At 40.0% G+C, this 26,072-nt stretch overlaps 1 protein-coding gene across 3 annotated transcripts in view; it reads left to right on the forward strand.

Annotated features, from left to right (window-relative positions):
* The window catches only part of CNTNAP5 (contactin associated protein family member 5), a 982,292-nt gene that overhangs the window by 540,438 nt on the left and 415,782 nt on the right, over window positions 1-26,072 (forward strand). For all 3 annotated transcript variants that reach the window (XM_081576090.1, XM_081576091.1, XM_081576092.1), the window contains 3 exons: window positions 2,134-2,398; window positions 22,901-23,050; window positions 25,748-25,919. In XM_081576090.1, coding sequence (XP_081432216.1) covers window positions 2,134-2,398; window positions 22,901-23,050; window positions 25,748-25,919 — 587 coding nt within the window. The remainder of the gene's footprint in view (window positions 1-2,133; window positions 2,399-22,900; window positions 23,051-25,747; window positions 25,920-26,072) is intronic.

Below are 26,072 nucleotides of genomic sequence, written 5' to 3' on the forward strand. Positions count from 1 at the left end.
GACTGTACATCATCACCTTGCTTATTTAATTCATATCCAGAGTACAACGTGTGAAATGCTGGACTGAATGAAGCACAAACTAGAATCAAGATTGCCGGGAGAAATATCAATAACCTCAAATATGCAGATAACACCACCCTTATGGCAGAAAGTGAAGAAAAACTAAAGAGCCTCTTGATGAAAGTGAAAGAGGAGAGTGAAAAACTTAAAACTCAGCATTCAAAAAATGAAGATCATGGCATCCGGTCCCATCACTTCATGGTAAATAGATGGGGAAACAGTAGAAACAGTGCAGGACTATTACTAACAAACATAATTGGGACCTAACAATGTTTTTCTGGATTAGGAGACTGCTTGAGCTGAATGATTAGCCTGCTCTAAGACTAGAAGCTGTACTAGGTGTCAAACCTCACTACTTGACCACTTTAGTGGGAAGTTAAATTCAGGCAGCTAGGCAACCCAGGGCATTCCCTTTAGGAAATTCCTGCCATTTCCCCCCACCCCCACCCCCACCCCGAAGTGGTGCAAGCTACAGGAATGACTCTAAAAGGCAGAGTTAGCATCATTCAGAGACCTTGAGAGATTTTTAGGGACTAAGATGTGTCTGTGACTAGAACACACTTGTGGTTGCCAACGGGAAGTTGGGTGTGGTAAGGATGGATTTGGAACTTGGGTTTAGTGGATGCAAACTACTATATGTAGAATGAATAAGCAACAAGACACTGTATAGCACAGTGAACCAGATTCAATATCTTGTAATAAACTATGATGGAAAATAACATGAACTATGTATCTATTTATTCATATATATACACACACACACACACACCCACACACACCCATGTGTAACAGAATCACTTTACTGTACAGTAGAAATTAGTACAACATTGCAAATCAACTGTACGTCAATAAAATACATATTTTTTTCCAAAAAAAAAAAAGATGTGTCCATGACTGTGTAGAGGAGAATATTGTCTTACACTTACCTGAATAAGTTTACTGACGGTATTGTAGAGATTAGTTTAGAATCTAAAAGAGACAAATAGTAGTGGTGCGAAATGAGAAGATGTTGGCTATAAAAATTCCAAATGGCTTTCATGTTGTAATAGCTATTCATAATCTAGAAGGTATTCCAGGCTTTCTTCTTATTCATCTGGTAAAAGTGACTCAGTACATGGCTCAGCTGAGTATATATATACACATATGTATATACACACACACATGTCTTTATTTCCCTGTAACTTCCTCAAATAAACTGACCTGTTTTCTCACACTTATGCAAAGAATAATCTTCTTCCTGCTTCTAGTATATACACACTTAATACTCCCCACTTCTGGTCCTCTCATGCACCCCTTAATCTTCATGTTACTAAAAATACTCTTAATACATTAAAAATATGGCCAATGTCATTTTACTGCTTCTGACTTTGTATAATAACTTTGGCAAGCATAAAAGACTTTTAAACTCTACTTCTATTCATTTGTCTTGCCTCATCTCCTTCATAGCCCTGGCCCTCTCTGTCCCACTTCAAGTTCAGAAATGACTCACTTTTCAGGAATGCCATTTTGTTAATTTCTCCATTCTTTTGCAAACACCATGCCATTTACTGAGAAGGCTGGCTCAACATTCACTCCTGTCCTTCCCCACTTCCTTCCAGGAAAGCATCATCTCCTTATGAAACCTTTGCTCTTTTAGCTATTTATTTTCCCAGGCTGCCCTGGGAGCTGGTGTCAGTGGCATTCCACATTGTAACAAAATTTTCTCAAGTGTACCACTTTGAAAAGTATCCCAGGTCTTGGCATTAGTTGACTTGCAGTACATCATTACTCAGTGAATGAATGTTATTATTTTTACCTCTGGATCCCTAGAAACTTCTGATGTTTCCTATCCCTCCATGCCCTAGGTCTTTGATGACCTTTTTTGCAGATAGCACTGTGATCCAGAAAATAGGAATGGAAAACAATCTTGTGGGTATATCTGAACAAAGCTAACATATTTTTCCCTTTAAGATCTTACTGCTGAATGTGGAATAATCCTGAAATTAAGGTCAGCTCCACATGATTGTTTATATCAGCTGTCAGACTGCAGAATAAAAAATGGCTTTTATATATTTGATTTTTATTGTTTTCCAGGGCAATGTCACTTTTTCCTGCTCCGAACCACAAATTGTTCCCATCACATTTGTCAACTCCAGCAGCAGTTATTTGCTGCTGCCTGGTACCCCCCAAATTGATGGGCTCTCAGTGAGTTTCCAGTTTCGAACCTGGAACAAGGATGGCCTCCTTCTGTCCACAATGCTCTCTGAGGGCTCGGGGACCCTGCTGCTGAGTCTGGAGGATGGAACCCTGAGACTCGTGATTCAGAAAATGACAGAACGTGCAGCTGAAATCCTCACAGGTACTGTCTGCTGACAACTTCTAGATCACTTTCTTATTCAGCCAAGTCGACACATGTTTTAGATTCTGACCAAAACATACAGGCTGCAGCTCCCAGGGATGTGAGATAATCAGTCTTCACAAACTTCAGGTTTGAAGATCCAATATTTTTTTTTATTCTTAAAAAAAAAAATTACATTGTAGTATAGTTGATTTACAATGTTGTGTTAGTTTCAGGTTATACAAAAATGATTCAGTTATATATATGCATATATATATATATATATATTCTTTTTCAGTCCTTTCCCCATCTAGGTTATTACAGAGTACTGAGTATAGTTACCTGGGCTATACGCTAGGTCCTTGATCATTATATATAGTAGTGTGCATCTGTTAATCCCAAACTCCTCTCTCCCCACTACATTTTCCCTTTGGTAACCATGTTTGTTTTCCAAGTATATGAGTCTGTTTTTGTTTTGTAGATTTTTACATTTGTGTCATATTTCAGATTCCACATCTAAGTGATATCATATGATATTTTCTTTGTCTGACTTACTTCACTTCATATGATCACTTAACCTTTATCTATGAAGATTGGAAAGCACTTCCTTTTACATCAGTATAAATTAGGCCCTAATGTGTAGCAATATGGAACAGAGGTATGAACCATACCCTGACTCTTCTATCTGCCTTTCCTTTAACATGGAGCTATGAAATTTTCTCCCTCCTTCTCTACTTGTTATATTACTGTCATTCCAGAAACAGCATGTTCACTTAGTGATGAGTACCTACAAAGGTCAGACTTATATGCAGGCATTGGATTGGAGGCTAAGGCAGGTGGCTAGGTCCATGAATCCTCTGAGAAGCCATCCTGGCTCTACAGTTTGAATCAAACCCCCTCTTCTGGGCCAATATCCTTCCCAGATTACATGATATTGCATCTTTCTTTAATTTAAATATCTTTCTTCCCCCACTGGACTGTGAGCTCTGTCATCCAAATAAATTAGAGAAATTTGAGTTAGGGAGCAAAAGACATAATTTAGTAGTTAAGGTCGGGTCAGACTATGGGAAAGCTTCAGAGTCAATGGATGAACAAAAAAACCCACTGAACCTCTGTAAATGACAGAAGAGTCTGGGTCTGCAAGTCAGTCAGGAGGTTCCAAAGGTGCCTCTTCCCCTTATTAGCCTGTGGCCCTAGATTAAGTTCCTAACTTTGTCTCCCATGTAAGAGTGTATCAGGTACCTATAGCTGCATAACAAATTATGCCAACATGTAGTGATTGAAAACAGCAGTGCTATGTCTCAGTTTCTAAGAGTCAGGAATCCAGAGGCCCCCTGACTGGGTGGTTCTAGCTACAATCAGTAGTAGGGGTAACGGTCGTCTCAAGTTTCAACCAGGGTTAACTCTGCGTGCAGGCTAACTCACATGGCTGTTGACAGGCCTCAGAAGATCCAAACTTATCCCCATGGCCTCTCCAGAAGGTTGCCTCATTGATAGGGCAGTACTCTTAACCCAGAGTGAGTGACTTTGGAGAGAGTGAAAAAGAACCCTCAGGACAATGCCGTGGTGTTTGTGTATCTCATAGCAAGAGTAGCATCCATCATTTTCAACATATTCTGTTCATTAGAAAAGAGAATAAATCTAGCCCTTGCTCAAGTCAAGGGGATTATACAAGTGTTTACACAGCAGGAGTCATGGGTCTTTGGGACCATCTTAGCATCTACCTGTAATAGGAGATGGAAAAAAATCTTTATGTTACGAGACTGTGATGGTGATTGAAAATGAAAGTGTTAACCACTCAGTTGTGTCTAACTTTTTACAGCTCACGGACTGTAGCCTGCCAGGCTCCTCTGTCCGTGGAATTCCAGGCAACAATACTGGAGTGGGTAGCCATTCCTTTCTCCAGGGGATCTTCCCAACTCAGGCATCAAACCTGGATCTCCTGCATTGCTAGTGGACTCTTTACCACCTGAACTACCATGAGATTAAATGGATTAAACCTTTGACACAGTGCTGAGACGCTATTTAGCAAGTTTCTCTTTCTTCCACACCAACTCAAGATCTCTGGCAAAAATAGGCCTCACTCCTCAGAGTCATAAAAACTGAGTGAATTTGCACACTCCTGGGACTTTTATAAAATTTCCAAGATTTCCAGTCATGAGAGATGAGTTAGTATCTTAGAAACATACCAGTTTTCATGTGTAGATTTAGAAAATTTAAACCTCGATCCTTATGAGAAGAAGAAAAATGGTGAGCTGGCACTGGGCTTTTTCTCTTTAATTGGTGAGATGGTTGAGTGCAGAGACTTGTATGCCTCAGGTCAAAATGCAGTTTTAATAAAGTACAGGCCCCAGTGGCACTTGGCTCTAAAGCATTCAGGTGTTACCTGTATTATTAAGCATGTGTCAGTCCATTAAAACGTGTTTATGACTGAGAGACAGGCTAGTAAAAGCTGCCCCATTACCCGGCTACAGAGAGAGAAAAAAAATCATCAGTTATTTTTTACCTGTCTCTCAAAAGGATCAGACGAGGAAAAGAAAGTTTTAAAAACATTCTGTTGTCTGTCTCAGAAAACTTGTTTGCTTCTTTCCCCAAGAATTTCCTTAATTTTGGAAATTATGAATTTCTTTCACTTTTCTTTGAAATGGATCAAGGCTTTTTGTCTCCTGGTGTTTTTCTATCCCAGGTAAAAGACAGATAAACAAATAAACAAAAAAAGAAAAAGAACAAAACCAGTTTTCTCCTCCCTTACATTTCTGAGGAAACTTGTTTTCCAAGTACTTGAGATCGTGTTGGTTTTGTAAGAAGTGAAAGTCTCATATGAGAAATTAGAAAATAATAACCGTTGTTGTGGTAATTTTTGAGGGCCCTTGGGACTACCCTTGACACATGGTACTCCATGGAAATTAGAAACTAGCACCACATTTTGTTAGTTGAACAAGGAATCCAGATATTTAAAGATTTACTTGAGATTAGTTCAGGTGTTTCTAATGTCCTGAGTCTAAAAGAGAAGATGACCCCACAGAAAAGGCAGATCATGGATGCCTGGCACATTCACTACTATTATCAGAGCTTCATATATTATGCATAGGTTTGAGGAAGCAGATTATTTTGTGCATTTTTGCATTGAAGATCAGGAAGAGAAGTCCAAACTGAGTCATTCTCGAAATAGAGGGGTTCTGAATTTATTTGTTCTAAGGGATGAAGTTTCAGGAAGATGAAGGACAGTAGTGCAATCCCTCCCTTGTATTCTACTTTGATTTCTATTTTTGTAATCTCCTTTCTTGAAAGATTTGTGCATGTGGATATGAGGAAGAGTGAAGGGCACTCTTTCACTCTAAGTGATGTGATTGTAGAATCAACAAACACTGTGGATCTCTTGCAGGTCAGGCATTATGTTAGGACTTTATCATATAATACCACAAAAAAAACAACAACAACAACTCATGAAACATATGGAGTGGTTCTTATTTTACCAACATGCATAAGAGAAAATTGAGAGTCATAAATTAAGCTCTCTTGACCAAGAAGGTGTTCAAGCTCAGGCTTTTCCTTTGCACTCCTAGGTCCACAGTTTTCACATTGTATCTTGCTGACTCTTACATTGATTTTTGATATTGTCAGTTGCTTGAAAGTGAAAGATGCTCAGTCGTGTCCAACTCTTTGCAACCCTCTGGACTTATAGTCCACAGAATTCTCCAGGCCAGAATACTGGAGTGGGTAGCCTTTCCCTTCTCCAGGGAAAGAAGGGAAGATCCTTCCCAACCCAGGGATTGAACCCAGGTCTCCTGCATTGCAGGGGATTCTTTAGCAACTGAACTATCAGGGAAGTCCAATACCAGTTGCTTAAAGAATTCAAATATAAAGAAACTCTGCTTTAGCTGAAAGATGAAATGACAATAGGCTATTAAAGAAAGTATGCTGCATAGGATCTAAAGTTGGCTTTTCCCAAAACATTTTATTTGGTGCCCCATCAATAGACAGATTTGGGTATTAGATGGGGTTGACAACAGATAATGAATCCACTGTCTTTGTAGACTTTAGCTGACATTGCCTGTATACAATTATAATGTAAGTTATGCCTATCTAGCACACACGTATGCTACTGTTCATTGAGTATATGTGACATAATTTTCTCAGACCTTTTTAAATTCTCAGTGCTGATTCCTTAGTAAAATTATCATATAATTTTATGTACATCATGTAAGTACAAAGGGGACTGGGCTTCCCAGGAGGTGCAGTGGTAAAGAATCCAGCTGTCAGTGCAAGAGACACGGGTTGATCCCTGGGTCAGGAAGATCCCCTGAGTAGGAAATGGCAACCCACTCTGGGATTCTTGCCTGGAAAATTCCATAGACAGAGGAGTCTGGCAGATCACAGTCCATGGGATCGCTAAGAGTCGGACATGACCGAGAACACACGCATACACGAAGGGCACTAAGCAAGAGCCTAGATGCTTCCAGAGACTTTGCCATGCACTGGACAGGTTTTCCCATATTCGTGTCACCTCTGCATTGCAAACCCCAGTTGGAAATCTGAAGGCTGAATGGGAATGGGGAGGAAGCTTTCCAGGAGTCCTGCTGCCAAGTGAGGAGCATCATCTCCCCCTTTAAGAATCAGAGCAGCCAATTGTGCAAATCTTAAATAAATGCACACCTGTATCTCCTCCTTTATGCATTTCAAACCCTAGTTCCTCACCACTACTCCCCAGGAATCGCATGTCTTGGGGACCACTTTCTCAGGTCACACCTGCTCCTGGAATGATTGTCAACAGATTCTATTTTTGAATGGAGGATGGCTGCCATTTAAAAAGACTCTTAAAAACATGCTTAGGATGTAGATCTTATTGTCCAGACCAATCTGGATGACTAAGAACAGGAACTTACGTAAAAGTAAAGGAGACCACTTGGCTTGGTCAATGCAGAGTGTTTTGAATTGCAAGTGAAACATTAAGTCATTTGAAGAAAAGCTGACACCATTATAATTATTCTGCAAGTGGCCTGACATTTCAATGTTATTTTTCTTGTGCTGATGGGAGAAGAATGGGAAATAAGAATAGGAAGAAAGAGATCTGGAGGCTTCAGTCCTGAAAATTGGAAGTGTGTTTTTTTTTTTTCTGCTCTGGTGCCCCTCAAAACATCAATTTCCCACTGAAAAGCTAGTCTGGATAAAGTCCTTGAACTCAGGCCTTAGAATCCAGGACAACAGCTTCACTGTGTTCTGTATAGTGCAGAATGTGAGTTTTATTCTATTAGACCACACTGTACTTTGTAGCTGAAGGAGAGAACTGGTCTAGAATTATTTAAGTTCCTTCTAAACTTTCGTGAGTTCCTGAAGCAAAACAGGAGGTCAACCATGTCTTCAAGGAAATCATCAATTCCAGAGTCTTCTTTTGACAATGGAATAAGTGGCCTTAATTACATGTATTCAGCAGGGCCAATCTCCCTGCCAAAGAGCACTTTTCTCAACTCCTCATATTGTGGTGCATTTGGGGGAGGAAGAATGGTAAACTGAGCTTCTTTCATACAGTGATTTTTGTGAATGAGATGCTTGAATATCCCAGAAAAGTCCTGCATGTTTTTCTTTGTGATCCATATAGAATTATGTGCCAAGGCTCTAAATCTGAGAAGTTCTGTTTTTTTTTGTCTTATCAACCATCTTTAATTCACACTAGGACACTCTATATGTGTCAACGTTATCAGGATATATAGGACTTTAAAACAATGTTAATAGAGAAAGAGTTGTAGGTACCAGACCTACTGCTTGTGAAGAGAAAACAAGACAGTCATAATAAGGGTCTTTTAATGTGAGATAGACTTTGTCACAAATGAGAATTTTTATATGTTTGATTCACTGCAGAACAAACCCCAGTAAGGCCAAATGGCAGAGAGACTGTCTAATGGCTTTTCATTAGAGAATCTCCTATCCAGAGCACTTAGCTGCACAGTCTACTGCTCTGATGTACTAGAGGCATCAAACCCAGGGTGGAATTTTCAGGAGTAAGAAATGAGTCTCCGCGCAACTGAACAGAACCCAGAAGATGGGAGAGGCAATCTTCAGAGAGAGATCTCAACCTGGCAGCAGGGACCTGCAAAACGATTATAAGCAGGAGAGACAGAAGGAGAAAACTAATCACCAGGAACAGGACAGAATCCCTAGGCCAAAAGACACATGATGAGCAAAGATCCGGAAATCAAACAGATGCTACAGAAATGCTTTCAGTGGAGGCAAGTGGCTTGCTGGAAAGGCAATTTCAGGTCATTCCATTGAATCCTTACATACAAGTAATAGTGTTCAGCATCCTCAACCACCTTACATTTTCTAGTAGTTAGACACCAGGCATTCCAGAATTACTAAATATGAAACAATTCCTTCTAATCAGTCATTAATTTTCTATATTTAGAAGAATGTTGGGGCTGACTTGTTCTTTCTATAGCTGAACATAGGATGAAATTTTAATGGCATAGCCTTTGATCCACAACCATCATGGATATTATTGGATGGTTATTTAACATTGCCTTTATTTAAATTAAATAAATCCTCCTAGAGCGGTGGTCCACATCATCTCACTTATTCTTTTTTTTTTTTTTTTTTTATTTTTTTCATCTCACTTATTCTTTTAGAATTTATCTCAATTGATATTTTTTCAAGAAACCTTCCCAAAGCCAACCAACTGCCCCATTATCTAGTCTTCTGGTTCTTTTCTTTTGTAGCTTTGGCCTAAGTATGTATTAGTTTGCTAGGACTATCATAACAAAATACCATGGATTAGGAGACATATTGGGCTTCCTCAGTTGCTCAGTAGTAAACAATCTGCCTACAAGGCAGGAGATGCAGGAGATACTGGTTCGATCCCCAGGTTGGGAAGATCCCCTGAAGGGGGAAATGGTAACACACTCCAGTATTCTCGCCAGGAAAATCTCATGGATAGAGAAGCCTGACGGGCCCCAGTCCATAGAATCACAGAGTCAGACTCACTCTGTAGGAGACCTATCAGAAATTTCCTTTCTCCCAGTTCTTGAGGCTAGAAGTTTAAGGTGTGGTCACGGCTGGTTTCTTCTTGGTTTGCAGAGGCTGTTTTCTCCCTGTGTTCTCGCATAATCTTCTCTCTCTGTGCCCATCTGTGTCCTAATGCCCTCCTCTTGTGAGGACACAAGTCATATTGGCTATGGGCCTATTCATAAGACTTCATTTTACCTTTACCACTTCTTTCAGAGTCTTATCTCTAAATACAGACACATTCTAAGGTATGGGGAGAGGGCTAAGACTTCAACATATGGATTTGGGAGGGGCACAATTCAGCCCTATAGAAGGTGTATTATCAGACATAGAAACCAGATTGTGATTGCCAAGAGGGATGAGGGGTGGGGGAGGGATGGATTGGGAATTTAGGATTAGCAGATGCAAACTATTGTACAGTAAATTCTCAATATGAACCTTCAAATTGTCAACTTTCAAAGATGAGAACAGTATGCCAATTATCATACTGTACTATTGTACTTTTCAAGGTACTGTACTGTAAGATTAAAATTATTTTCTTTATTTTTCTGCTTGTTTTATATGTTATTTGTATTTTAAAGTATTATAAATCTATTACAGTACAGTACTATACAGCCAATTGTGTTATTTGGGTACTTAGGGTTACTTTGACTTACAAACAAATTGGACTTATGAATGTGCTCTCAGAACAGAACACATTCATATTTAAGGGACATACCTGTATGTAGAATGGATCAACAACAGTGTCCTACTATGTAGCACAGGGAACTCTATTCAGTATCCTGTGATAAACCATAATGGAAAAAGAATATGAAAAGAATGTGTATAGGTGTATAACTGAATCACTTTGCTGTATAGCAGAAATGAACACAATATTTTAAATCAACTATACTTCAATAAGATAATTTATAAAAAATAATATATATTAATCATGTGTACATACATACATGTGTGCAGTTGTATCCAACTCTTTGCAACCCTATGGACTGTAGCCGGCCAGGCTCCTCTGTCTATAGAATTCTTTAGGAAAGAATACTGGAGTGGGTTGCCATTTCCTACTCCAAAGGATCTTCCCAACTCAGGGATCAAACCTGCCTCTCCTGTGTCTCCTGCACTGGCAGGAGGATTCTTTACCTCTGAGCCACCTGGGAAGCCGGTATTAATCATATATCTCTATAATTGGTTGCTCAATGTTCTTGTCACCATGGAATGTAAGGATTCATGGGAACAACAGCAGTGCATGCCTTGCTCACCACTATTTGCCCAAGGCCTAGTCTAATACCTTGTTTATAATAGGCCTTCAGTAACTATTTGTCTTATGTATAAGGAAGCATCTAAATAAATGAACTACTAGAAATGACCTCCAAAACATTTCTGAAGGATCTCATTTTAACAGTGGAAAAAGAGTTCACAATGGTTTTTAGCCAACATCCAAGTTGCAACAGTTCTATGAGGCATCATGTGTCAAGCCCAGGAATGAGCTATACTCACGGAAGATACTAATTAGATAGAGGCCAGTGAGGCTCCCAGAGGTGGGAGATGGCAGGGAGAGCTGTGTTATGAAGGATGAAAGTGCTCACCCTATTGATACTTATGGCCAGATGGTTGTAATCTGCAGCCCTGGAGCTTGCAGAGCGTTCCCCAATATTTCCCTTTTTCATAGAATCTGTTTATATATCACCACCATTTGTATATCAAGTAAACATGATGACTTTGTGAACCTCACCCTCTGCTTCAATTAAGCTGTCATTAATGCCTGTGTTTTAGCTAAGATAATGTTGAGAAAATCCCATTGGTGAGGGCAAACAAATATTAGTAGATAGCCACAGGGCCATGACTGTCTCAACAAGCTGTCTGATGGAGCCCGTAGTTCAAGTTTCAGAAAACAAGCATATGATGAGGCACTCCACTTTATGTGCACTGAGAAATGCCATTGCCTTAGCTTCAAGATATCAAGCAGAGGTTGGGAATATTTACTAAAGGAGTGATCTTGTGGGCCTCCAGAGCTTTTTCAGGTCTCAATAATAACGACAAAAATATTTTATTTCTTAGCTTACTCTACCTTCTTCTTCAGCTTGCTCAAAAGGGAAACAGGGAACTAGATTTGTCTAATAGGGAAATAATCTCATAGTTAAAACTGTTGTCATTTCCTTTAGTCTTTTGTGTTTTCTACTTTAATAACTCTCTCATATAATTCACTTTGCCTCCACCTGTTACTGAATGCATGTTCCTGTGTCTGATGCACAATGAGGCCAAACAATACAAAAATGTTGGAGTTTGGAGCAGAGAGGTTTTCTGTAGGCCCAAACAAGGAGAACAGGTGGCTCATATCCCACAAAGCTTCAAACTCTTGGAAAGGTTTCAGCAAACCATTTTTTTAAGGCCAAGTGAAGGAGGGGAGTGGTTGGTTATTACAAACTTCTTGGTGTCGGAATCCATTGCTTTTGCAGCTAGCCACATAGGCCAGGTCATGATGTTCCTGTAAACCTCCAACAGCACAGTTGTTATTCTCTGTGCTACAACTTTTTATCTCTGTGAATGGAAAGGTATCATGCCTTAAAGGTCAGAACCTTGAGACTGGACCATCCTGTATATTTCAGGCTATAGGCAATATCCTTAACTCAAAGTAAAAGCAATAGAATACAATGGTTAAAGTAAAAGAAGCAGATCTAGTATGGAGTCAGATTTGTTCTTCCCTATTACACAATTTAATTCAGGAAGCTTTTGTAGCATCTATGCTCTGCTGGTACTGTACTCAATTCTGAGGATGGAGGGATTGGCCTCCAAAAGCTCATGGGTGTGGTTGAAAGAGACAGTATAGAGCACTGATAATGCAATAGGACATATGCTCAGGACACAGTAGGAGTGTAAGAGAAGAGGGACCAGGAAGGCTGAGAAAGTGAAGCTTTCCTAGAGGCAAGGAAAACACAGCTCGATTTTGAAAAATGAATAGAATTTCATTAAACAAATAAGGAAGGGAAGGATGTGCCAATGAGAGGAGAGAAATAGGAGGAAATCTGATTGTCTAAGACTCCACAGGTGGCTTAGTCACAGATACAAAGAAGCACAGGCAAATTATGAAGCATAATTTTGGTCAGGGACACCAAAATTTGGGCTGTCTCCTAAAGGTAACAGGGAGGAGCTCCTCCTCCTGACAGGGACGAGCTGTATCTGGCTATGGAGCTGACCTTCATTTTTATTGTGTAGACTTTGGAACCAAGCATTCAAGTCTATCCTAGAGACATTGTATCTTCACCACCAACTATGAACACATCACAGTTTTTATCTGATTCCAGTGTATGTCAAACCCAGCTGTTTTCCTTCCAGATGCTGACCAAAGGTTCTGAGGATCCAGGTTATCTTAACATATGAGCCAGCCTTTCAGAACTAGGAAAGGATTAACCTATGATTTATGGTCCAGGTGCCAGGAGGGCCCAGCTGCTGACACTTGGCAGTAGAGATTCAGCTAGTCTGACAATCAATCAAGCAATGTTTGGAGAGGGCAGGGTGTTGCTCTATTGATACCGAGGGGAATACCAAATCGCCATGCAGACTCTGACCTCCAGGAAATTTGAATACCATCAAGGAGATAACACTTACAGAGATGGATTGTTAATTAATGGTACAAGGCAGTGAATAATATGAACTAAATGAATAGATCAGACAGTGGATATTTTTAGAATCCAAAAGGAGAAATCTCTATGTATAGATCTGGCCTAGGAAAACTTGCTTTTTTCATTTCCTGGTGTATTAACTTACTGTTTCAACCATTCAGTTCTTTTTATGCGTCCTGTACTATGCTAGGTGACTGCAATGGGAAGTTAAAAAAATTTAAAAAAAAGCTTTCTGCTCCTAGAGTTAAGGAGAGGAAGTACTAGGACAAAAACTGGGCATTGGAGGATAGTGAGGTGAATTTGAATAGTCAGAGAGCAAGGAGAATAGCATACAGGTGAGGTGGAGGGCGGAGGAAAAGCACCAGTTAGCTTAGCGCATTCTCTAGGAGCATAATGAATACACTAGCCCAGCTAGAGTAAGAAATTTGTGTAGGCATACTGAGAAATAAGATGGCAAAGACAGGTAAGGACCAGATTACAGAGGCGTCGAGCGTCAAGATAAGTATTTGACTTTCATTCTCTGTGCTCCATTGACACACTGGAGGGATTTGTGCTGTAAGTTTTAATAATAATCTTGCTCTTCTAATAGTTCAAGCTAGCAAGTTGTCCTGTACCAGAAAGAGATCAGGGGCTGGGAGAAAGAGAGAATCCATCAGAAAGATTCCCAGCTCCCTGATAGGGGATGGGATCAAAGTTGGAGAGGAAATTTGAAGAAATATGTGAATTTAAGTCACCATATAAAGGAAAGGGTTAATAGAATTTGATAATTGATGGATAAATGGTATTCAAGAAAAAGAGGACAGAGGACCTAAACTGTGGCATAATGGTGCTAATAATTAGAATATGCTCTTTTATGATGTGATTGACATTTTAAGACTGCCTTATTCAATTATTTAGATATTCCCCACTTTGTTCTCTCAAAAACTGAAATTACCTTTAAATTGTTAAGTAAAGGTTGGTATGAAGCAATACGGAAAAACAGCTGAATTGAGTTTTCTGGGGAAGATAAAGCCTAGAAACTTCTAAGTCAAGCCAGGCAGTTGTGTCTCTGTTTTACAGATGAAGAAGGAGTTGAGAGAGATTAAGAAATATTTCTAAATTGTTAGAAATTATAAGTGGCACGGCCTTGAGAGAGGGGTCACAGGTGAATAAAGGCAGTGGGGAGATCTGTAATAGGTTATTTCCAGGATTGGAAATAGAGTCTTCAGGACTGTGCTCTGGCCTGGACTGTAGTTCTGCATATCCCAGTGTGGCTCTACGGCTGATGGTTAGAGGTGCTGGGACAGACACCTGACTTCAAAGTTTCTGTCTTCAATCCATAAAGAGAGACCCTGAAATCAGATGAAGGCTGAAATGCAAAGACCTGTTAGGAACTGGACTGAGAATGAGAGAAGAAAAGGGAGTGAAACAGACAGAAATCAAGTGCTTGCTTTCTGAGACTCTGCAACCTCAAATTATTCCTTGAAACCAGTGATTCTCAACCAAGGGAAATTTTCCAGTCCCATCCACCCTGACCTTCCATTCCCACATTTTCATGCAGGGGATTTCTGGCAGTGTCTGGTGATGTTTTTGTTTGTTTGTTTTTTTTTTAAAGCACAAACCTAAATTTATAGTCTTTCAGCATGGCCAAATAATGTGCTAATCATATTCCCTGATGGCTCAGACAGTAAAGAATCCGCCTGTAATACAGGAGACCTGGGTTCGATCCCTGGGTCAGGAAGATCCCCTGGAGAAGGGAATGGCTACCCACTCCAATATTCTTGCCTGGAGAGTTCCATGGACAGAGGAGCCTGCAGGTGGGCTATAGTCCATGGGGTTGAAAAGAATCAGACATAACTGAGCTACTAACACGCAAGTGTATTCATATACATTTATCATTTTACTTTTGTAAAACTCTGAGGTTGGTGGTGTTATTCTTTTTTCCTTTATTCATTTTTAATTGCAGTATAGGTGATTTACACCGTGGTGTTAATTTTAGGTATACAGCAAAGTTGCATATAGTATACGTACACACACACACACACACACACACATATATATGTGTATCTATATGTATATATATTCTTTTTCAGGTTGTTCTCCATTATAGGTTATTGCAGGATATTGAATATAGTTCCCTTTGTCTGCTAATAGCGGGTGCTTGTTTGTTGTATTTTTATATATCATAGTGTATATGTGTTAATCCATATCTCCTAGAGGAAAACATAGGCAGAACATTTTTTGACATAAATTGCAGTAATGTTTTTTGGATCCATCTCCTAGAATGAAGAAAATAAATGCAAAAATAAACAAATGGGACCTAATTAAACTTAAAAGCTTTTGTACAGCAGAGGAAACCATAAACAAAATGAAAAGACAACCTACAGAATGGGAGAAAATATTTGTGACTGAGAAGGGGTTAATTTCTAAAATATACAAACAGCTTATAAAACTCCATGTCTGATGATGTTTTTGGTGCTAGGGATGGGGGCATCCCAGGAGTCAGGGATGCTGCTAAACATCCTATTGAAAAACAGTACAGGACACCACACCCCCAACAAAGAACTATCCAGTCCCGAATTTGAGAAATTCTACTCCTTTCCAAGGCAAAACCTTACTGCTAAAAAAAAAATTCAGGCTGTTGCTTAGCCACCTTGAGTCTCAGTCTTAATAAGTGTGAACTATAAATTTTTGTGAAGATCTCATTATAAAAAGGTATTAAAAACACACAAGATACTTGGTAATGATATTTATCTAGAAAAATAAAATCAAAGTAGAAAAGGTCCAAGGTCAGATCTAAGTGGACATTTTGAGAAACAAAAGTTGAATTGGGCTTTAATTCAATAGAAACTTGAAGTTCCATGAAAGGACAGAACTAAAGTTTGAACTCAGTCTTGTCAAAGGGAAGGTTGCCTTGTGAGAACAGAAGTGGTGCAGTTACTTAGGAAACATTGAAACAGTTCCTCAAAAGGTTACAAATGGAGATACCATATATGACTCAGCAATTCCGCTCCTAGGCACACACCTAAGAGAATTAAAGACTTAAGTCCACACAGAAATCTGAGCAGGAATGTTCATAGCGGCATTATTCATAATATCAGCAAAGTGCAAGTGACCCAAATGTCCATCAACTGGCGAAAGGATAAGCAAAATGTGGTCTGTCCACACAATGCAACAACATTCAGCCATATAGGTAGACAGATAGACTTATACAGATAGACGGATACAAGCTGCTACCTAGAATGAACCCTGAAAACATGTGAAGCAAAAGAAGCCAGTACAAAAGGGAACATAACGTATTATTTCATTTATAGGAAATCTCAGCAGGCAAGTCCATAGAGACAGAAAGCAGATTAGTGGTTGGCAAAGCTGGAGGTGGGGGATTCAGGTGATTGGAGACTGATAGCTAAGGTTACAGCATTTCTTTGGGGGCTCCAAACATTTTAAAATTAATTGTAATGGCAGCCTAACTCTGTGACTATACTAAAAAACACTGAACTGTACTTTTTACACAGATAGATTGTATCGTCTGTGAGTTTTATCTCAATAAAGCTGTTTCAAAAATATAACTAAATAAAAGCAAAGTTGAATTCCACGGCAGAAAATAGAGGTAGAGATAATTGGCCATCAGAGTGATTCTTGGAGCAAAGCAGGGTTTGCTTTGGAGTGCTGAGAGCAGAAAGCACTCAGCCTGGGTGCCTGACAGCTCAGCCTGGGTGCCCGACCCCTGCGTTTGAATTCTGGCTCTGCCCCCACAGTAGCCATATGACCCTGGGCAGCCTCTCCAATTTTGTTTTAGCTTGTGTAACATGAGGGCCCTAAAACTTGGCCTCTGGGAATATTGTGCAAATTAGGAATTACATATTCAAAGTGCCTGGCTCATTGTAGATATTCAGTACTGGTAGTGTATTATTAGCTGTTTTTACAATTGGGCCGTGTTTCACATTTCATCTGCAAGTTCAGTTGCAAAGATGGAAAGTGTCTTTTTTTTTTTAAATTTTTTATTTTTTTATGAAGAAAACCTTCTAAACCTCCTTAACCCTCTCTGTGAGAGACCTTTCATACCATTGCCTTAGGCTGAATTCTGGAACTAGGAAGCAGTCACTTTAAATAATGAGGGGTGAGGGGAGGGTGGAGGGGGAAGTGGAAAAGAATGAAAACATTTCCTATCCTTTATCTCAGCCTCAACAGTTTGATAGCATTAAAAAATAATTACAAGTGTTGCACATATTTTTAGAAACTTCACAATGTCTAGGACTTTACATAAGAAAAAAGAATCTGTGATTCTCTCATTCAAGCTAGTTCCAGTGTTTTCTCTTTGTTGTCATTTTTAACAAAATGGGAGCAATACCCTACATACTATATTTCACTTACTAGGATATCACTACCACTCTTGGAATTATGATTTTAATGACTACATTATATTTCATATTATTATTATTAATGGTAGTGAAACTTTCATTTACAATAGTGACAAAGAAGGTGAAATACTTTGGATTTAATTTTACAAGAGACGTGCAAAACCATACAAAAAAAATGTTAAAACACTCATGAAAGGCACTGAATAATACTTGGACAAATGTAAAAAGATATCCCATTCTTGAATGGATAACAGCATTATGAAGATATCATTTCTCCCTTAGTTATAAATTTAATATAATCTTTGTAGTAACATAACAGTTTATTTTATGGCATTAGATGCATTATACTAAAATTCATATAGAAAAGCAAACATTCAGGGTTGTATTCTGTATTATCGAATACAATACATCTGATTTACCTAAATTATTGCTGTTGGAAATATTAGCAGTTGTGAATTTTTGCTATCATAAATGGTATTATAAACGATGTCATGAACTCTTTTCACCATAAACCTTGATTGCAGTTTTGTTATTATTTTAGAATTGATTCTTCAAAATAAAATTCGTGGAAATGAGGTACGATATTTTTAGGGTTTTTGATACTTATTGATATACTGCCTTCTAGAAAGAATGTACCAGCCTTTGAAATTGCCTGATTCCTCTATATCCACTAAAATAAAGTATATATATTTTTTCTATTCTTTGCCAGTCTGGGAGATAACAAATATTATTTAGTATCACTTTAAAGTTCAGAAGTTTTATGTTTGTTATCATCCAACAATCATTGCAGAACCCAAGCCCCACTTTTTAAGCCTCAGCTTTTAAATCACCCCAAAGTGGCCCTAAAAACCCTTTTCTTCTATACCCAGAGGAATTTCCCCAAGGAGGTTCCTCCCCTCAAGGGTAATGCTTTCCTGTCCCCTTCATTGAAAATTTCTATTTCTTTCAGACATGTTTATCTCAGAGAGGTTTTTGGAGGAAAGCAACCTTATAGAATTGATTTTCCCTAATTTGTGAATAATTAATAACACTTAAACCTGTACCTTTAATAGACTGTTCTTAAAAAATAAACCTTGAAGACGCTCCAGGGGTGTTATTTTGGATCCATTAACAGAAGGATGGGAACAGAGAGCCCAGGGGGAAGCAGATATTTGGAGAGAGGTCTGCCGCTTCACTCGCCTTGGAATCTGTGCCCAGGTCAGCTCTTTCAGAGCTAGTCTTGTTTTTCTTAGCTTCTTTCTTTCCTCTTTTGAAACCTCTCATGGATTACTTCTCAACCCAGGTTGCACAATTGAATCTCAGGGGATCATTGAAACTTCCAAGGCCTGTGGCCACCCCATAAGTCTGCCTTAATTAACCTGGTGTTGGGCCCAGGGGCTTGTCTTTTCAAAAGCTCCCCAGGTGATCCCTTTGCATGGTCAGCAGCAAGAACTACCGTTCACATAATTTTATTCTAAGAGCTGAGATTTCACACAGGCTCCCCCTGCAGGGACTAGGGACCTTGTAGGAAAAGATCAAAAGAGATCAAATCAAAAGGAAAAGCAGACCAGAAAGAAAAAAAAAGAAAACAACTCACCAACCAAGCAAACCCTGAAGCTTTTAAACCAAAACCTGAAGCTTTTAAAGACAGATAGTGACCTGGGGAAGGATGGGGACCCCAAGCCAGAACATGCAAGCTCCAGCCCCAGCCCCAGCTCCAGCCCTGCCCGTGTCTTCTGTACAGTGACCTGATGATGTGTTTGTAATTAGATGGCACACTCCCCCTGACCTCTGTCTGTATCTTCTTTCCTACAGTGTCCCTAATGTTTAGCTGGGTGCTTAGAGGATATTTTTTGGTGGCTCAGATGATAAAGAATCTGCCTGCAGTGAGGGAGACCTGGGTTGGATCCCTTGGTTGGGAAGATCCCTTGGAGAAGGAATGGCTGCCACTACCAGTATTCTTGCCTGGAGTATTCCATGGACAGAGGAGCCTGTTGGGTACAGTCTGTGGGGTCTCAAAGAGTCGAACATGCAGAGTGACTTTAACTTTTTTTCAGTTTAGGGGCTATTTTCACCTAATCTGTTGAGCTAGTTACTTACTCCCTTCTAGCCTAGTCTATGGTTTACCTGAAATGAAATCTCATCTGTTATGCAGAGGTATTTAAATTGGTATGCAAATGACAGTAAAAGGAGTAAAGACCCACCACTGGCTATGCCGCCCAATGCCCCTGACAGAAGTCAAATGTTCAGCACCAGGAAACAACTGACAGACCCTCTGCCTCATTAGCAGAATCCCAGTTGCTGGACCCCACTGGCCTTTTGGGGGGAAGTAGGGCCTCCAGGCTGAGCAGCTTCTGTGTTTTCCTCTCCACCCCAGGCAGATGTTCAGAGCTGCACTGAACACTGGCTGGGAGGGAGCTGGCCCTTACATCTGGGTTATTCTGAACAGATGGAGCACAGCTGCCCCTGTGTATCACAGCTGTGTATCACCGGGCCTCCAGCCCGGTGCTGCGCTTTCCCTGGGGCATCTTCTATGGCCATCGGGTGGCTCAGGGGCAAGGGCTCTTTAGTAGCCATTCTGAGAAGACTTGCAGACCTCTCGTCTGATTTTCAGTGCTTTCTCCCCAGCTGGTTTCTCAGGGACTGTCCCAGTAGGCACTATAAAGACTGAGCTCCAAAAATAGCTCCTATCCATCCCTTCCTCTCCATTTTCACAACTGCTACTTTGCCTGAGACCCCTATCATTCTGTCCCCTGGGGCCTATGCACATGCCGGCAGCCCCCCCACCCCCACCCCTGCCACCTGCCCCGTTCTGCTTCCATCCTTGCTCCTCCTGTTCCCACCATCGGCCACCAGAGTCTTTGAATGTGTGCCTCCAGCCAGATCATCCCCATGCTGATGTTGTTCTTGTTCAGTTGCTAAAGCTGTATCTGACTCTTTTGTAACGCCATGGACTGTAGCCTGCTAGGCTTCTCTGTCCGTGGGATTTCCTAGGCAAGAACACTGGAGTGGGTTGCCATTTCCTTCTCCAGGGTAATCTTTTCAGCTCAGGGATCAAACCCTCATCTCCTGCATTGGCAGGTGGATTCTTTATCACTGAGCCACCAGATTCTAGATCAGTGATTTCATTCCTGGCTGCACATTAGAATCTTTTAAGGGACTTTTAAAAAATGCAGACACCCAAGGTCCCTTGCCCAGAGATTCTGATAGAATTTTGGGTAAAGTGTTCTCCAGAATTCTTTGTCCCAGGACAATGGTGAAACACTTCCTTAGCCTGGTACATGGGGTCCCTGGGTGACCAGACCCTCTTCCCATCTACCTTCCTGTTGTCTTGCACTATGTTTCATTCCAGACCTTAGACTCTCTGGCCCCTGGAACTCTTGAGAAGTGAGAAACACTTGCTCAGTTTTCACAACTTCCTAAAATTGTCACCACTTTTTCTGTGAAGTATTTTTGAGACCCTTATATTGAGTTAGGTCTTTCTTCTGTATCCCTGTACTACTGATTCACGCAGAATTGCAAGCGGGACTGTTGTCTGCTTGCATCTCTAAGCCACTATCCTGCAATTCTCCAAGGACAGTATTTTAAGCCTCTTTGCCTAAGTCTCTTCCATCTCATTGTGGATTATCCCAGATGAAGTTACTATCCACTCTCCCAAATGCAAGGGCTGGGGAGAGGCATGCGTTTTATGGTTTGTGTTCTGTTCTTTTGTTTTAGCGAACATTATTGTCTACCTTGTGACATGGACTGTCCTACAGATCCTACTATATTAATGGATATAATTATCTCAAGAGCCTAGAAGTACAATCATTCTCCCTATTTCGCAGGGGAGGAAAACTGAGTCAGTGAGGAAAGGCAGATAACCTGGCACATAGCAGGGCACAACACGTGTCTGTTGAGTGAGGAAATGGGTGACTCTCTGCTCTGGTTATAAACAAATCTTTGTGACCGGACTAGGTATTAGGACTATATTTCTTTCAGTGAACACTTTGCATAGACTGAGCCTTAATAGATGATAAACATTTTGTAGGAGGGCTTCCCTGATGGATCAGATGGTAAAGAATCTGACTGCCAATGCAGGAGATGTGGGTACAATCCCTGGGTCAGGAAGATCCCCTCCAGAAATGGCAACCCACTCCAGTATTCTTGCCTGAAGCATTCCATGGACAGAGGAGCCTGGAGGGCCACAGCCCATAGGGTTACAGAATCGGACACAACCAAACGAGTAACACTAACAATTTTGTAGGAAATAGTTGAAACCCTTGTGACTAATTCCCAAGGCACTTTCCTCAACAAAGGAGGTTGGCAGTGTGGTGTAGTGTAGTCAAAGGCATCCAGGGCAAAATAACAAGAGAGAAATAAGCTATAAATAAACTCACACTATGCCAACAATCTACATAACCTGGGAGCTTTCCTGCCTGATCTCAGTGGATCCCTTACCAATGATATAGAGTAAGAATTATATTTACAGGAGAGAAAACCAGAGCTTGGGAAGGTAGGTAACTCAGCCAGTGTCACATAATTAGTTAAGGAAAAAGACTGGAATTACGCTAGTCTGTTATCTCCCTTTCAACAGGAGGCTCCTCTGCCTGGTGTATCATTGGAATCTCTAGCTTTCCTCATTTACTTTTGCCTCTAAAAGTAGTTTTATTTTACTAAAAGCTGTGTATGCCATGTTTAGAAAAATGTGAGAAAACTAAAATTGCCTATAATTCCACTACTCAGAGATTAAAAATTACTGGAAACATTTTGAATTTTTTGCTTCTTTTTTTTTTATGTTTGACTCTGAATTTATGTATCAATAAATCAATAAATGTTTTCTATAGCTTTGCAGTATATGAAGAGGTTTTGCCCTTTTTTTTTCAAACCAAACATATTAGAAGTGGTTAAGCAACCCCCTTTATTTTAGGCATAGGTTAGTTTATTTTATAGCATAGTACATTGTGAATATTTGCTCGAAGATCCTCCCAAATTGTCATTTCTTCTCAGTGTCCCTTGGCACTTGAGATGGAAGGCCCTTCTCTGCATCGTTGCCCTTTCCCAAATGAAAACTTTACAGCACAAAAGCCATTACAGTCAGTGGCACCCTCACAGTATTTTGCATTCCATCTCGCCAACTTATTGTCCAAGTCAGGGGTTACTCTTTTCCCAAGTTACCAGCAGCACCAGCTGAGATCTAGGCAATTGAAGGCCTGAGTGGAAAACAACTTACAGGTTTTAAAGGCCTTATTTCCATTGTATTGATTAAAAGAAAGGCTCTTGGGCAGAAACTTGTTAACTGTACTATCTATCTTACTGCAAGTATGCAGGCTAAATACTGTGGCTAGTTGTAAGGTATCTGATAGTCCTCTTCCTAGGCTCTGAGACCTAGTGTGAAGGTATATTCTGTGGTTCAGCTCCCATTTAAAAAAGAAAAAAATAGAATTAAATGGTAAAAAGAAAAAGATGACTCCCGGGAAGCAGCAAAATGAAGAGAGTGTCCTACTCTAAGTATGTACATGGACCGCAGCAGGCAAGGGAACTTGCCTTACTCTCTGCAAACCTGCCCGAGTCAATTATGACTACACTTGTCCTCCCTGTGTTTTTTGCAGGAAGGGACTTGAATGACGGCTTGTGGCATTCAGTTAGCATCAATGCCAGAAGGAACCGCATCACTCTCACGCTGGATCATGATGCAGCATCCCCCGTTCAGGACACCAGCAGGATGCAGATTTATTCTGGAAATCGCTACTACTTTGGAGGTAAATTCTGCAGCTTTTGAGGTTGAAAAGAGGAGGGAGGGAGAATGCAGTGGGCAGTTATTTCACTACAATGATTCTTTCTGTGTCAAATTGACCACTCTCCCAGTACACACACACACCACACATCCCTATCCTCAAGCTCAAAATAATGAGAAGCAAACTTTCCACAGCTGTACAAATTATCTAGGTCAGTGCTGAGGGAAAAAAAAAATGTAGCTATAAGAGCTGGTGTTACATAACACATCCAAAGGAGATTTTTGTAGCCATGCCAAACTCTGTGATCATATTCTAGAGGAGAAACTCAGTTGAAAAATCGGAGAAAGTCTACCAAGAGTCAGCAGTACCTGAAAGAGAAAAAATCCAGATGGGGATGTACAACTAGCATCCTCAGCTTTCTCAGTCACTTCTCAGCTGATTTGCTTTCCTAACCCCCTATTCATCCCGTCCTCACATCCCTGGAGGCCATGCTCATGGAGGGGAGCTAGAGGGAAGACCTAGAAGGGCCATGAATTTATAGCTCCACAAAGAGCAGCCCCTCCAATGCTAGGAAATTTGGCAATATGAAAAGGCAAGGGCAATCTTGTAAGCAGGATAAATACATAATTAGGCTTTATTTTTATAGTATATGTGTTTTAATTTAATTTTAAAGGTATTTTTTCATTAAAAATATCCATGCATACTTTGTCAATTGTTGGTATTATAAAAACAGTCTTTAAAGAGTAATTAATCTCAGTAGCTGTTTGACCTTGAGTAACACACTCATGGTCCCTGAACTTCCGTATCTAGGATGTGGGGAAACAAAGCAGAATTGCTGGGAGAGTTCAGTGAGGTCAAGGTTAAACCTACAACATCATGCTTTCTACATTAGAATGGGCAGACTGGTTTCACCTTTTGTAAATATGGGCATCTGTTGGGCCTGGTCTAAAGAGAAGCATCCTGTAAAAAGTACAGTCTCTGAAATAGAATTTGTAAACCACTTCTCTTATACCATTGACATGGGGTTATCTTTGAAATATAAGAGGGAGTTTGCACAGAGGCAGTGTATGCATTGGGGTGTCCTGGGAGGAAAGCTGAGTGGAGTGATTCCTTTGTGGTTTGATTTTAGGACCTAGAGCCTCTCTCCTTCACTCCAAATCTCCATATGTGCCCAGATAACAAATTCCTTTAGAAAGGGAACACTTTCATCCTCTGTAAATGTTTTAATTTAATTCAGGCAATAGTTTTATGAGGTAGATAATTTTAGCTCCATTTTACAGATAGTAACACTGGTGTTTATGGAGATGAAATAATTTGTGTGAGTAGTAGAAGCAGGATTTAACCCTAAATCTGAGTTCTCCATGACCCACTAGTGACAGCAGAAGGATGTACTCTAAAGACGGTAAAAGAAGGGTCTTGGGGGCCCCAAAGATAAATCTCACAGAATGTATAATTTTGCATCATAAGCAGTATTTCATTGACACAGAATAAAGCAATCTTATATTTATTTCTGGGAGTAATAATGTTGAATTAATTATGTGACTTAAGCATCCGAAATGCCTCAAAGGCAAAATAGCTCCCTTCCCCCAGTAGAAGTGTTTTTAGATGTGGGTCTAGTGAGACTCCAGGCTGAGGAGGGAAGATTTATCTGAGATCTGAACAGTGTTTAAACAAACGCCCCACACGTAGACTGTAAACTTAAGGCAAGTGAAAAATGAGTTTGAGTAATAATCGTCAACTTACATAAATTCTCTCTACAGCTTCAATTAGAAGTTGTAGCATCTCTCTTCATTTTATAGTATGCCTGTGAGCTGTTAACCAGCTGCTGGGCTTCAGCCCAGCAGTGACTGTCTATTAGAGATGGCTGAAATAATTCCCAATTATTTATGGGTTATTGCCATGTTTTCAAGCTTGCATTCCCATATGCTCTGAACCTATTAAAACCATTGGAATGGAGTTTATAAAGAGCACAAGCACCCAGGCACGTCTGTAACTCTATCTATACCTGGCAATGCGAAGTAGTTCTTCTCTGGTTGCAAGCTATGCTCAGTGTGATGCATATTTTTAAAACAACACCCTTTAAAAAGGTATGGCATTAAACTTTCATATATGTGATCACAGCCCTATAACTGTGCATTTAAATTCTTAGTTCCTTTCACATTTGGGTTTGCTTTGCATATCACTTCAAAATTCCAGTTACATTCCTGTATATACTTTTCTCAGGAACTAAGCCTGATAATGCTGACAATTAACCAGACAATTACTCTGCTACCGTTCTTACCCAAAGCATAATTTTCTTTGAATGTGTAATTCGGAATTGAATTGTGCATTTAAAACTGTGTTTTAAGACAGAACTAAAATTCCCAAGTAGTTATGATATGTTGCTTTCTTGGGCTGAGTGAAGTATACCACACAAAACAATAGCGAATGGCTTACAAATAGGGAAAAAAAAAATAAGAATGAGATAAATGCAATGGGATCAGTATCCCCTGTAACATATTTTGTTTTCTGTTCTATACAGTGATTAAGTATGCCCCATTTTGTACCAGTTTTGTCCCATCTCTGAGAATGCTAAGATTTACAACAAAAAAATGTGTGCACTGCTGTGAATGAAAAAAAATTGAAATAATTAGATCTCAAGGTCTTCTGTCAATAGGTCACTAAAGTAATGACTGATCACTTCAGTATTCTTCTTAATTTTTTTTTTCCTCTGTCCCACAGGGTGCCCTGACAATCTCACCGATTCCCAATGTTTAAATCCCATTAAGGCTTTCCAAGGCTGCATGAGACTCATCTTTATTGATAACCAACCCAAGGACCTCATTTCAGTTCAGCAAGGTTCCCTGGGGAATTTTAGTGATTTACACATTGATCTGTGTAGCATCAAAGACAGGTAATTATTGTCTCTTCTCCTCTGTTCTCCCACCCCCTTCCCATTCTCACTGTTCTAAATATGAGTTTCTTTCACCAAAATTCGAATCCACTGACATCAGCCACATTAGATATAATTGAGTTGCCTAATGGAATATATTTCTGAAAGGATTTC

The sequence above is a fragment of the Giraffa tippelskirchi genome, chromosome 3 (genome assembly GCF_054371585.1).
Source record: "Giraffa tippelskirchi isolate mGirTip1 chromosome 3, T2T-mGirTip1v1.2.pri, whole genome shotgun sequence".
Lineage (NCBI taxonomy): Eukaryota > Metazoa > Chordata > Mammalia > Artiodactyla > Giraffidae > Giraffa > Giraffa tippelskirchi.